General features: G+C 38.8%; 1 protein-coding gene across 1 annotated transcript in view; it reads left to right on the plus strand.

Moving 5' to 3' along the window:
* RPAP3 (RNA polymerase II associated protein 3) overlaps positions 1 to 12,811 on the plus strand; it is a 42,135-nt gene that overhangs the window by 5,346 nt on the left and 23,978 nt on the right. Inside the window, exons 4-5 of the mRNA XM_032420731.1 lie at positions 1,317 to 1,439; positions 2,262 to 2,389. Coding sequence (XP_032276622.1) covers positions 1,317 to 1,439; positions 2,262 to 2,389 — 251 coding nt within the window. The remainder of the gene's footprint in view (positions 1 to 1,316; positions 1,440 to 2,261; positions 2,390 to 12,811) is intronic.

The raw sequence follows: 12,811 nt of genomic DNA on the forward strand, positions 1-12,811 counted from the left end.
TCCTGAAAGCCATCATCCTCAGATCATTTCTGAGAGAGGTGCTTTCTATACAGTCATTTATTCATTCAGCAGATACTGATTGAACTCATGCTTTGTGTGGCCGATGCCATCATGATGTACTGCATTGCTTGACGTCAATTTAGGGTATCTATACAAGATGTAGGTGTTTATTTACCGTTCCACTCTAGTTGAGATCTGAGCAGCTGCTTTAGTGTTCTGCTGCTGGTGGTGGTCTCCACTTGCAAGCATAGCAGCGTTGGATAATCTTGGCTCTTTAATGTTGGTAGGCTGGTGGTATTTGTAGAATCTTCATGCTAAAACACATAGCTGAGTTTTAGTCTATCTTTTAATGTTCATTCAGTGAAACTAAGCATAGGTTTTATTTTATTTTTTAATTTGTCAATGATTTGGGGCTTTTTGACATAAAATAGTATGATATTAAATGCAAAAAAGATTTTATATAATTAAAATTTTTGTTTAAATGAGCTTTTTAATGCTTACTGGTTTTAAAATCTCTAACTAAAAACCATTCTTTTATCATATATGATAAATATGATTAAAAAATCCTGATGAGGTTTATGAGATGATTTATTACCATGAAAGGAATGTGTGATCCAAAAGAGATTGGGAATTGTTGGACTAGTATATTATGTATTTTCTTTGGTAGGGTCGGCTGTATTTTTGGAATTCACTGAGACTATAACATAGTCATTGAGAGCGCTTCAGAGCAGGCAGATTTGCCTCGATTCAAATCCTGACTTGGCCACTCATTAGCCAGGTGATCTTGAGTTAACAAACCTCTGTGTCTTGATTCATTCCTTCTAGTAAAAAACACGGGGAATCATACTTACCTCATACGTTTTTGTGAGGATTAGGAGTTAATGTGCTTTACAGGCAGTTTTTCATGTTTTGAGAATAAGGAAGAAAAAAGGCTTTTAGTAAAAACCCTTCCTTGGCTGTTAGTTATTTATTACATTAGTTTGGGGTTATTTCCAAACTTGCCTTATGTCAAGCCATAAATACCTCACTACTAATAGTTTGTGATTTAGGGGTGATTTGTAGACTCTATTGACTTAGCTTATTTAATGAGTTCAGAGCTAGATTCTTTTAAGTGGTTTGGATCTTGGTTTTCTAAACAGGGTACATTTTTCTCTGGAGAGAATCCTAACAATGAGAGGTTATTTGGATTGAAAGCAACCTTAGGCCTTCAGGTCCTTAGATCATTACAACCTAAGTTGAGTGTACTTTTTTTTTTTAATGTCTTCTTTATTTTAATGGTTATGTAATTATGAGCACTGTTCTACTTATAATTTCAGGACAGTATCCTTGATGAGCTTGATAAAGAAGAGAGTATCCATGATTCTGTGTCTCAAGAATCAGAGTCAGAAGAAGATGGGATTCATGTAGATTCACAAAAGGCTCTTGCTCTAAAAGAAAAGGTATTTTTCTTTAGGTTAGCATTAGTGTCCTTCATGTAAGCAGGATATGTAGAAAATCATGTGGATCCCAGTATTTCTTCAATGTAGTTTTGGGCGGGGGGGGGGTTCAGACTTTAATGTATCCGTATCAAGAGGCGGTATAGCTTGTTGGTTAGGAGTTTATGTCTGAAGCCAGATTGTACGGGCTCAGATCCTGTGACAAGTTCTTTAATTACCTGTACCTCAGTTTTCTTAACTGTAAAAATAAGATTAATATTATTACTAAACCTTAATGGGTTGTTACGAATATTAAATGAATTATTATATGTAAAATGCGTGGACTGTACAGAGACTCCTTTTAGGGTTTTTTGTAGTAGACTAAAGTAACTTAAAATCAGAGTGTGAATCTTGACATGAACATTAAATTCCACCCTTCCATATCACAGGTCATCTCTGGTTACTTTTTGGAATGTTAAACATCCCTCTTCAGAAAGCCTCATTATAAAACTAACTATATTGCTTTTCAAAAAGGTGGAACTCTTTTCAGATAAAACTTCATCTTGATGTCTTTCTTTTGTTACATTTCTGTGGGTATTGTCAATCAAAAGTACCTAATTCTACGTATGTTACTCATTTTTCTACCAAGGCTTTTTTGGTTTGTGCTCATACAATGACTATCTAGTGAATTTCAGCATTTGTTGAAAGACCATTTTGCTTGATTTTCTTTTCTTTCCTGTTAACCTTGAACACAGAGCTAATGAGTTAGAAAAAGATGCATAATATTGAAAGAAAATGGTTCTGCAATTCTCTGCCAGTATATATCTGACTCATATGCTTTTTCAGGGCAATAAATACTTCAAACAAGGAAAATATGATGAAGCAATTGAATGCTACACCAAAGGCATGGATGCTGATCCATATAATCCTGTGTTGCCAACAAACAGAGCATCAGCATACTTTAGGTTGAAAAAGTAAGGGATTCCCATAATGTGTGTGACTGTTTTATATGTGTATGGAGGCTGATTTTTTTTTTTTTATGTTAATGTTAGTCACCATACAGTACGTCATTAGTTTCCGATGTAGTGTGCACTGATCCATTATTTGCATATAACACCCAGTGCTCCATGCAATATGTGCCCTCCTTAATACCCATCACCGGGCTAACTCATCCCCCCACCCCCCTCCCCTCTAAAACCCTCAGTTTGTTTTTCAGAGTCCATAGTCTCATGGTTCATCTCCCCTTCCAATTTCCCCCCCTTCATTTTTCCCTTCCTTCTCCTAATGTCCTCCATGCTATTCCTTATGTTCCACGAATAAGTGAAATCATATGAAAATTGACTTTCTCTGCTTGACTTATTTCACTTAGCTTAATCTCCTCCAGTCCCATCCATGTTGATGTAAAGTTGGATATTCATCCTTTCTGATGGCTGAGTAATATTCCATTATATATATGGACCACATCTTTATCCATTTGTCTGTTGAAGGGCATCTCGGCTCTTTCCACACTTTGGCTATTGTGGACATTGCTGCTATGAACATTGGGGTGCATATGGCCCTTCTTTTCACTACATCTGTGTCTTTGGGGTAAATACCCAGTAGTGCAATTGCTGGGTCATAGCTCTATTTTTGATTTTTTGAGGAACCTCCACACTGTTTTCCAAAGTGGCTGTACCAACTTGCATTCCCACCAACAGTGTAAGAGGGTTCCCCTTTCTCCACAGCCTCTCCAACATTTGTTGTTTCTTGCCTTGTCAATTTTTGCCATTCTAACTGGTGTAAGGTGGTATCTCAGTGTGGTTTTGATTTGAATCTCCCTGATGGCTAATGATGATGAACATTTTTTCATGTGTCTGTTAGCCATTTGTATATCTTCTTTTGAGAAGTGTCTGTTCATGTCTTCTGCCCATTTTTTGACTTGATTATTTGTTTTTTGGGTGTTGAGTTTGAGAAGCTCTTTATAGATCTTTGTCTGTAGTGTCATTTGCAAGTATCTTTTCCCATTCCGTGGGTTGCCTCTTTGTTTTGTTGACTGTTTCCTTTGCTGTGCAGAAGCTTTTTATCTTGATTAAGTCCCAAAAGTTCATTTTCGCTTTTGTTTCCCTTTGGAGGCTGATTTTTTAAAAAAATCTTTCATACGTCCAGGCAATGACATAATATTCAGCGATAAAAAGGCATGAGTTATTGCCTTTGAAGCCATGAAAAGTCATGGAGGAACCTTAGATGCATTATTTCTTCTCTTTTTTTAGTGTTACTGACTTTTTATTCTCATAACTAAGCCTAGTAAAACAAACATACAGTCATTTGCTGTCATTATAATTTCTTGAACAAAAGACTGTTTGGCGGTATTAAGGACATAATCTTACCAACAGTCTTTTATTTATTTATTTATTTATTTATTTATTTATTTTTTAAAGATTTTATTTATTTGATAGAGAAATAGCAAGAGCAGGAGCACAGCAGGGGGAGTGGGGGAGGGAGAAGCAGGCTTCCCGCCAAGCAGGGAGCCTGATGTGGGGCTCGATCCCAGGACCCTGGGATCATGACCTGAGCCAAAGGCAGACACTTAACGACTGAGCCACCCAGGCGCCCCAGAACAGTCTTTTAAATGAAATAATTTGGCCTTATAAGAATTTACTGTACGGCCTGTCTTTTCCCAGTTTTCATCATGACGTGGTAAAAACTTGTCCCAAATTCTGGCACTTACTTGCAGACTAGCATTTGGGAATCATACATCATAAAAAGATAACTTTCTTCTTTCCTTGAAAATGGAGATGGGATCTTCATTTTTTTTTCTCCAAATTTTTATTTAAATTCCAGTTAACATACAGTGTAATATTAGTTTCAGGTGTAGAATTTAGTGATTCATTGCTTACATGTAACACTCAGTGTTTACCACAAGTGCTCTCCTTAATACCCATCACCTACTTAACCCATCCCCCCACCCACCTCCCCTCCAGTAAACCTCAGTTTGTGTCTATAGTTAAGGGACTGCTTCTTGGTTTGTCTTTCCTTTTTTTACCCCCATGTTCATTTGTTTTGTTTCTTAAATTGCACATATGAGTGAAATCCTATGGTATTTGTCTTTCTCTGACTGATTTTGTTTAGCATAGTACACTCTAGCTCCACCCACATCATTGCAAATGGCAAGATTGCATTCTTTTGATGGCTGAGTAATATTCCATTTAATATATACCACATCTTCTTTACCCATTTATCAGTGATGGACTTTTGGGCTCTTTCCATAATTTGGCTATTGTTGATAATGCTGCTTTTAGCATCGGGGTGCATGTACCCCTTTGAATCAGTATTTTTGTATCCTTTAGGTAAATACCTAGTAGTGCAATTGCTGGAATGTAGGGTAGTTCTATTGTTAAGTTTTTGAGGAACCTCCATAGTGTTTTCCAGAGTAGATCCACCAGCTTGCATTCCCACCAACAGAATAAGAGGGTTCCCTTTTCTGCCCATCCTCACCAACACCTGTTATTTCCTGTGTTGTTAATTTTAGCTATTCTAACAGGTGTGAGGTGGTATCTCATTTTGATTTGTATTTCCCCAACGAGTGATGTTGAGCATCTTGTCATGTGTCTTTTGGCCATTTGTCTTCTTTGGAGAAATGTTAACTCATGCCCATTTCTTAACTGGATTATTTGTTTTTTTTCAGTGGTGATTTTGATAGGTTCTTTATAGATTTTGGATACTAACCCTTTATCAGATATGTCATTTGCAAATATTTCTCCCATTTTGTGGGTTGCCTTTTAGTTTTGTTGATGGTTTCCTTCGCTGTGCAGAAGCTTTTTATTTTGATGAAGTCCCTATAGTTTACTTTTGCTTTTGTTTCCCTTGACTTCGGAGATGTATCTAGTAAGAAGTTGCTACAGCCAATGTCAAAGAGGTTACTGCATGTGTTCTCTAGGAATTTGATGGTTTCCTGTGTCACATTTAGGTCTTTCATCCATTTTGATTTTATTTTTGTGTATGGTCTAAGAGAATGGTCCAGTTGCATTTTTTTTTGCATGTTACTGTCCAGTTTTCCCAACACCATTTGTTGAAGAGACTGTCCTTTTCTGTTGCATATTCTTTCCTGCTTTGTCAAAGATTAATTGACCATAGAATTGTGGATCCATTTCTGGGTTTTTTATTCTGTCCCATTGATCTATGTGTCTGTTTTTATGCCAGTACCATACTGTCTTGATGACTATAGCTTTGAAATATAGCTTGCAGTCTGGAATTGTGATGCCTCTAGCTTTGCTTTTCTTTTTCAAGATTGTTTTGGCTGTTCGTGGTCTTCTGTGGTTCCACACAGATTTTAGGATTGTTTTAGCTCTGTGAAAAATGCTGATGGTATTTTGATAGGGATTGCATTAAATGTGTGGATTGCTTTGGGTAGTATAGACATTTTAACAGTATTTGTTTTTCTAATCCATGAGCATGGAATGTTTTTCAGTTTCTTTGTGTCCTCTTCAGTTTCTTTCGTAAGTGTTCTGCAGTTTTCAGAGTACAGATCTTTCACCTCTTTGGTTAGGTTTATTGCTAGGTATCTTACGGTTTTTGGTGCAATTGTAAGTGCAGTTAATTTCTTGATTTCTCTTTCTGCTGCTTCATTATTGGTGTATAGAAATGCAACAGTATTCTGTACATTGATTTTGTATCCTGTGACTTTACTGAATTTGTGTATCAATTCTAGCAATTTTTGGTGGAGTCTTTTAGGTTTTCTATATAGAATATCATGTCATCTGCAAAAGTGAATGTTTGACTTCTTCCTTGCTGATTTGGATGCCTTTTATTTCTTTTTGTTGTCTTGATTGTTGAGGCTAGGACTACTAGTACTATGTTAAATAACTGGTGAGAGTGAATATCCCTGTCTTGTTCCTGACTGTAGAGGAAAAGCTCTCAGTTTTCCCCCGTTGAGGATGGTATTAGCTGTGGGTTTTTCATGTATGGCCTTTGTAATGTTGACATATACTCCTCCTATTCCTACTTTGTTGAGGGATTTTATCATGAATGGATGTTGTATTTTGTTAGATGTTTTTTCTGCATCTGTTGAGAGGATCATATGGTTCTTATCCTTTCTTTTATTGTGGTGTTATCATGTTGATTGATTTGCAAATATTGAATCACCCTTGCAGCCCAGGAATAAATCCCATTTGATCATGATGAGTGATTCTTTTAATATACTGTTAGATTTGATTTGCTAGTATTTTGTTGAGAATTTTTGCATCCATGTTCTTCAGGGTTATTGGCTTGTAGTTCTCTTTTTTTTTTTTTTTTTTTTTTTTTTTTGTATTTTTTTTTGAAAGATTTTATTTATTTATTTGAGAGAGAGAATGAGAGAGAGAGAGCATGAGAGGGGGGAGGGTCAGAGAGAGAAGCAGACTCCCCGCCGAGCAGGGAGCCCGATGCGGGACTCGATCCCGGGACTCCAGGATCATGACCTGAGCCGAAGGCAGTCGCTTAACCAACTGAGCCACCCAGGCGCCCCGGCTTGTAGTTCTCTTTTTTAGTCGACTCTGGTTTTGGAATCAGGGTAATGCTGGCTTCATAGAATGAATTTGGAAGTTTTCCTTCCATTTCTATTTTTTGGAACAATTTGAGAAGAGTAGGTATTAATTCTTTAAGTGTTTGGTAGAATTCCCCTGGGAAGCCATCTGGTCCTGGACTTTTGCTTTTTGGCAGATTTTTGATTACTGGTTCAGTTTCTTTGCTGGTTATTGGTCTGTTCAAGTTTTTTGTTTCTTCCTGTTTCATTTATGTTAGTTTATATGTTTCTGGGAAATTTGTTGGCATATAATTTTTCATAATATTCTGTTATAATTGTATTTCTGTGGTCTTGGTTGTTAATGTCTCCTTTCTCATTTGTGATTTTATTTATTTGGGTCCTTTCTCTTTTCTTTTTGGTAAGCCTGGCTAGGGGTTTATCAATTTTATTAATTCTTTCAAAGAACCAGCTCTTGGTTTCATTGATCATCAGTTCTGTTTTTTGTTATTGTTATTTCTGTATCATTTATTCCTGCTCTAATCTTTATTATTTCCCTTCTTCTGCTGGCTTTAAGCTTTGTTGCTCTTTTTCTAGCTCCTTCTAGGTGTAAGGTTAGGTTATGTATTTGAGATTTTTCTTGCTTTTTAAGATGGGCCTGTATTGCTGTATAATTCTCTCTTAGGACCGCTTTTACTGTATCCCAAAGCTTTTGGACCATCATGTTTTCATTTTCATTTGTTTCCATGTATTTTCTTATTTCTTCTGTGATTTCCTGGTTGATCCATTCATTCTTTAGTAGGATGTTGTTTATAACCTCTCTGTGTTTGTGCTCCTTCCAAATGTTTTCTTGTGGTTGACTTCAAGTTCCATAGTGTTGTGGTCAGAAAATATACATGGTATGATCTCAGTCTTTTTGTACTTGTTGAGGCCTGATTTGTGACCTAGTATGTGATCTGTTCTGGAGAATGTCCCATGTGCCCTTGAAAAGAATGTGTATTCTGCTGCTTTAGGATGAAATGTTTTGCATATATCTGTTAAGTCCATCTGGTCCAGTGTGTCATTCAAAAGCCATTGTTTCCTTGTTGATTTTCTCCTTAGGTGATCTGTCCATTGCTGTAAGTGGGGTGTTAAAATCCCCTCCTGTCATTGTGTTATTATTGAGTTCCTTTATGTTATTAATTATTTTATATATTTGGGTGCTCCCACGTTGGGGCCATCAATATTTACAATTGTTAGATCTCCTTGTTGGTTAGTCCACTTTATTATGATATAGTGCCCTTCTTCATCTCTTGTTACAGTCTTTGGTGTAAAATCTAGTTTGTCTGATATAAGTATTGCTACTCCAGCTTTCTTTTGACTTCCATTTGCGTGATGGATGGTTCTCCATCCCCTCACTTTCAATCTGCAGGTGTCTTTAGATCTAAAAGGAATCTCTTGTAAGCAGCATATAGATGGGTCTGTTTTTTTTAATCCATTCTGACACCTTTATGTCTTTTGATTGGAGCATTTAGTCCATTTACATTCAGAGTAATTATTGATAGATATGAATTTAGTGTCATTGTATTACTTGTTCTTTTGTTGTTTCTGGAGATTTTCTCTGTTCCTTTTTAGTCTTTGTCACTTTTGGTTTTTCTTTCCCACTCAAAGAGTCCCCTTTAATATCTCTTGCAGGGCTGGTTTAGTGCTCATGAACTCCTTTAGTTTTTGTTTGGGAAACTCTTTAATCTCTCCTATTTTGAATGACAGCCTTGCTGTATAGAATATTCTTGGCTGCATATTTTTCCCATTCAGCATGTTGAATATATCATTCCACTCCCTTCTGGCTTGCCAAGTTTTTGTGGAGAGATCTCCAGCTAGCCTTACGGGTCTTCCCTTGTAAGTTAGGGACTGCTTTTGTCTTGCTGCTTTTAGGATTTTTTCTTTCTCACTATATTTTGCAAATTTAACTACAATATGTCTTGGTGTTGGCCTGTTTCTGTTGATTTTGATGGGAGTTCTCTGTGCCTCCTGGATTCAGATGTCTGGTTCCTTCCCCAGATTAGGGAAGTTTTCAGTGATTATTTACTCAAATCTTCTGCCTCCTTTTCTCTCTTTTCTTCATCTGGGACTCCTATGATACAAATGTTGTTATGTGTGATGGAGTCACTGAGTTCCCTAAGTCTATTCTTGTGATCCATAATTTTTTTTTTTTTTTTAAAGATTTATTTATTTGAGAGAGAGAATGAGAGAGCACATGAGAGGGGGGAGGGTCAGAGGGAGAAGCAGACTCCCTGCCGAGCAGGGAGCCCGATGCGGGACTCGATCCAGGGACTCCAGGATCATGACCTGAGCCGAAGGCAGTCGCTCAACCAACTGAGCCACCCAGGCGCCCCATAATTTTTCTTTCTTTTGTTCAGCTTCATTATTTCCCATTATTCTCTCTTCTGTATCACTTATTTGTTCCTCTGCTTCTTCCATCTTTGGAAGTCTGTTTCGAATCTCAGTTATTGCATTTTTCATTCTGATTGGTTTTTAACTCTTTTATCTGTGTGGTAAGGGTCTCCCTGATGTCTTCTATACTTTTCTCAAGCCCAGCAAGTATCCTTGATTGTTGCTTTATATTCTACATCAGGCATATTACTTACGTCTTTTTCGATGAAATCTCTGGCCATGACCTTTTCTTCTTCTCTTTTGGGATGAATTCCTCTGTGTTGGCATTTTGTCTAAGTCACTGTCTTCCGTGTGTTAGAAAAGCCTGTTCTGTGTCTTGCTCCTGAGAGTAATGGCTTCATGGGGAAGAGGTCAGATCGTGTCCAGGGCGGGGCGCTTGGGGAGTGTCTGGTGTGTGCCGCGCGCACTGTGCTGCTGTGGTTCGGCTGCTCTGTCCCTCAGGTCAGTCGTCTGCAGGGGTTCTCCTTGCCTGCCGTGGGCAGCGTTTGAGCCTTGGCCACAGTGTGGTGAGTTTTAACTAGGTGTGCTCTGGTCTGCTTGTTCAGTGAGACCTGATGCTACTACTTCCCCTAGAACCGAAGCCTTGTGGAACTCTCTGGTCAGGAGATGTGCGTGTGGCAGTTTCTGCTGGTCTTCTGGGGAAGGGGTCTGCCGCGCTGGGACTTGGGCACGCTTGCCTGAGAGCAGCTGTACCGGTGGAGCGCGGGGGGCTGGGACTTGGGGTAAGCAGGTTAGGCAGCCAGTATTGGTGCTGTGCTGTTTACTGAAGTTGGTTTATGCTAAGGGGGGCCGGGTGCGGGGGAGGAAAATGGCTCCTTTTTCCCCGGAGTGGGGTCTCCGTACTTGCTGCTCTCAGGGAAGCACTTCCAGAAGAGCAGACAGTTTGCCAGGCGTTTTTCAGGTCACTCTTTTCCCGCTGTCTGTCTCCAGGTTGCTCGCCTGCCTGGAGCAGTGCAGTGCACTTTGCGTTCTGTCCCAGCCAAGCCTACTGACTTTTAAAACTCCAAACCTTCGGGACATGCTGTGGCAAGGGCCTGCGCTGGTCTTCTGGGGGAGGGTCTCGCTGCGCTGGGACGAATGCAGCTTTGACCAAGAAGGGTAGTCAGTGCAGGGGCGTGGGATTTGGAGCCAAGCCGGCTAAGCCAGTGTCCGGGTTAGCCGCCCTCAGCAGGGGTCTCTGCGCCTCTGCTGAGGGTTGGGGGAGGGGGAAAATGGTGCCTCTTGGCTCTTTTGTCCCTTGAGAGACATCTCTGTGAATGCCACCTCTCCTATGCGCTCCAAGAAGCGCAAACGGTCTCTCCCCATGTGCCATAGGTGAACCTCAGATCGCACCTTCTGCCCCCGGGTAGTTCGCCTGTCTTCTTTCTAGGAGTAGGGCAGCGCCCTCAGGGCTCTATCCCAGCCAAGCCCGACCTCTAAAACTCCAGGCTTTGAGCCCACCTGGCTGCAAAAACTCATGAAAATCAGCTCCTCTCGTTTTCGAAGCCAGTGGCTTTGGGGTCATGCTCTTTGTGCATATCCCCGAGTACTCTCACCTTTCTCCTCCATCAGGGCTCCCTCCGCTCCATAGCACCCAAACCACATCTCTACACCTCCTACCTTCCTCGATGTGGCCTCTTCTCTCCCTCTAGTTGTACAGTTTGTTCTTTCAGTCCTCAGGTCGATTTCTTGGCTATTCAGAATGATTTGATATTTATCTAGCTGAGTTGGAGGGATGAGGCAAGCCTAGGGTCCTCCTAGTGCGCTGCCATCTTAGTTCCCCCCTTAGATGCATATTTCTATGTGAAGGAAGCTAATCTGAAAAATCTATATACTGTATGATTTCATGATTTCAACTCTATGATATTCTGGAAAAGGCAAAATGGTGGAGACAGTAAACAGATGAGTGGTTGTCAGGGGTTGGGGGTGGTGGAGGAATGAATAGACAGATTTTTAGGGCAATGAAAACATTCTATAATAATGTAATGATAGATACATGCCATTTTATACTTTCTCAAACCCATAGAATATACAACATCAAGAATAAACTGTAATGTAAGCTATGGACTTTGGGTGATAATGATGTGCCAGTATGGGTCCATCCCTTGTACAAATGTACCACTCATGTGGGATATTGATAATGGTAACTATGCATGTGTGGAGGCAGGGAGTATACAGATGAGAAATATCTGTACCTTCCCCTCAGTACTGCTATGAGCCTAAAACTGCTCTGGAAAATTTATCTTAATAAAAGAAATTTGAATAAAAAAATCTTTCATGATAAAGTATCTGTGAAAGATTAAACACATACTACATTTCTTTTCAACTGTAAATTCTTACAGCTCATTTCTTTTTTTTTTTTTTAAATAGATTTTATTTATTTATTTGACAGAGACACAGTGAGAGAGGGAACACAAGCAGGGGGAATGGGAGAGGGAGAAGCAGGCTTCCCGCTGAGCAGGGTGCCCAATGTGGGACTCGATCCCAGGACCCTGGGACCATGACCTGAGCCGAAGGCAGACGCTTAATGGCTGAGCCACCCAGGCGCCCCTGGCTCACTTCTTTTTATTGAGTTATTTTATTCAAACAATTTTAAATGGTTTAAATGGTTTCAGATACTCAGACCATGCTCCTGTAGTTTACATTACGAAGATGTATCCTCCAATAAAAATTTGAGTGATGATGTTCTTTACCTAATTCACAAAAGAAAGGAAAGTTAGCTGGGTAAAAATTTTTAGAAATTAATTTCCTTATTTTGAAAAATCATTTATCCACTCTTTAACCTAGAGACCTTTCATTATAATAAACTTAAAATGTGTTCTAATCTTTTTATCTTTAAGTCATACTGACCCTTTAAATACATATTTAATGTTGAACATGAATGTGTTACGGTCTTATCATATGCAGAGAATGGACTTATCATAAGAATTTAAACAAAGACAAATACCATCAAGATATTTCTTGAGGGATGCCTGGGTGGCTCAGTCGGTTAAGCGTCTGCCTTTGGCTCAGGTCATGATCCCAGGGTCCTGTGATTGAGTCCCGCATCCCACTGTGTCTCTGTCAAATAAATAAAATCTTTAAAAAATAAAAAAATAAAAAATAAGACTGAAATGATTGAAATATTCACATGAAAAGATAGGAAATTTGAATTCTACCTTAAGCATATGTAACGACTTAAACGTGAAAAGTAAAACATAAAAACTTTTAGGAAATATAGAAGACTATAATGAGCTCAGGAAAGGAAACTATTTTTTTTTTTTTTAACAAATCATATTTTTGGAAGTGCTAGCCTTTAAAAAAAATCAATAAATTGAAATATATTAAAATTAAGAATTTCTGTTCATTGAGACTTCACAGAGAAAGAAAAAAAGCAAAGCTGCAAATTGGAAGAAAATAATTATTATAAATAAACACTGGAGGATTTAGTATCCAGAATAAAGAATTTTTAAAAATCAACAGAAAAATAGCCTAACAGAAAAATGGCCAAAAGACAAAACAGGCAATT

Source organism: Phoca vitulina, unplaced genomic scaffold, assembly GCF_004348235.1.
Source record: "Phoca vitulina isolate PV1807 unplaced genomic scaffold, GSC_HSeal_1.0 scaffold23, whole genome shotgun sequence".
NCBI classification, from domain to species: domain Eukaryota; kingdom Metazoa; phylum Chordata; class Mammalia; order Carnivora; family Phocidae; genus Phoca; species Phoca vitulina.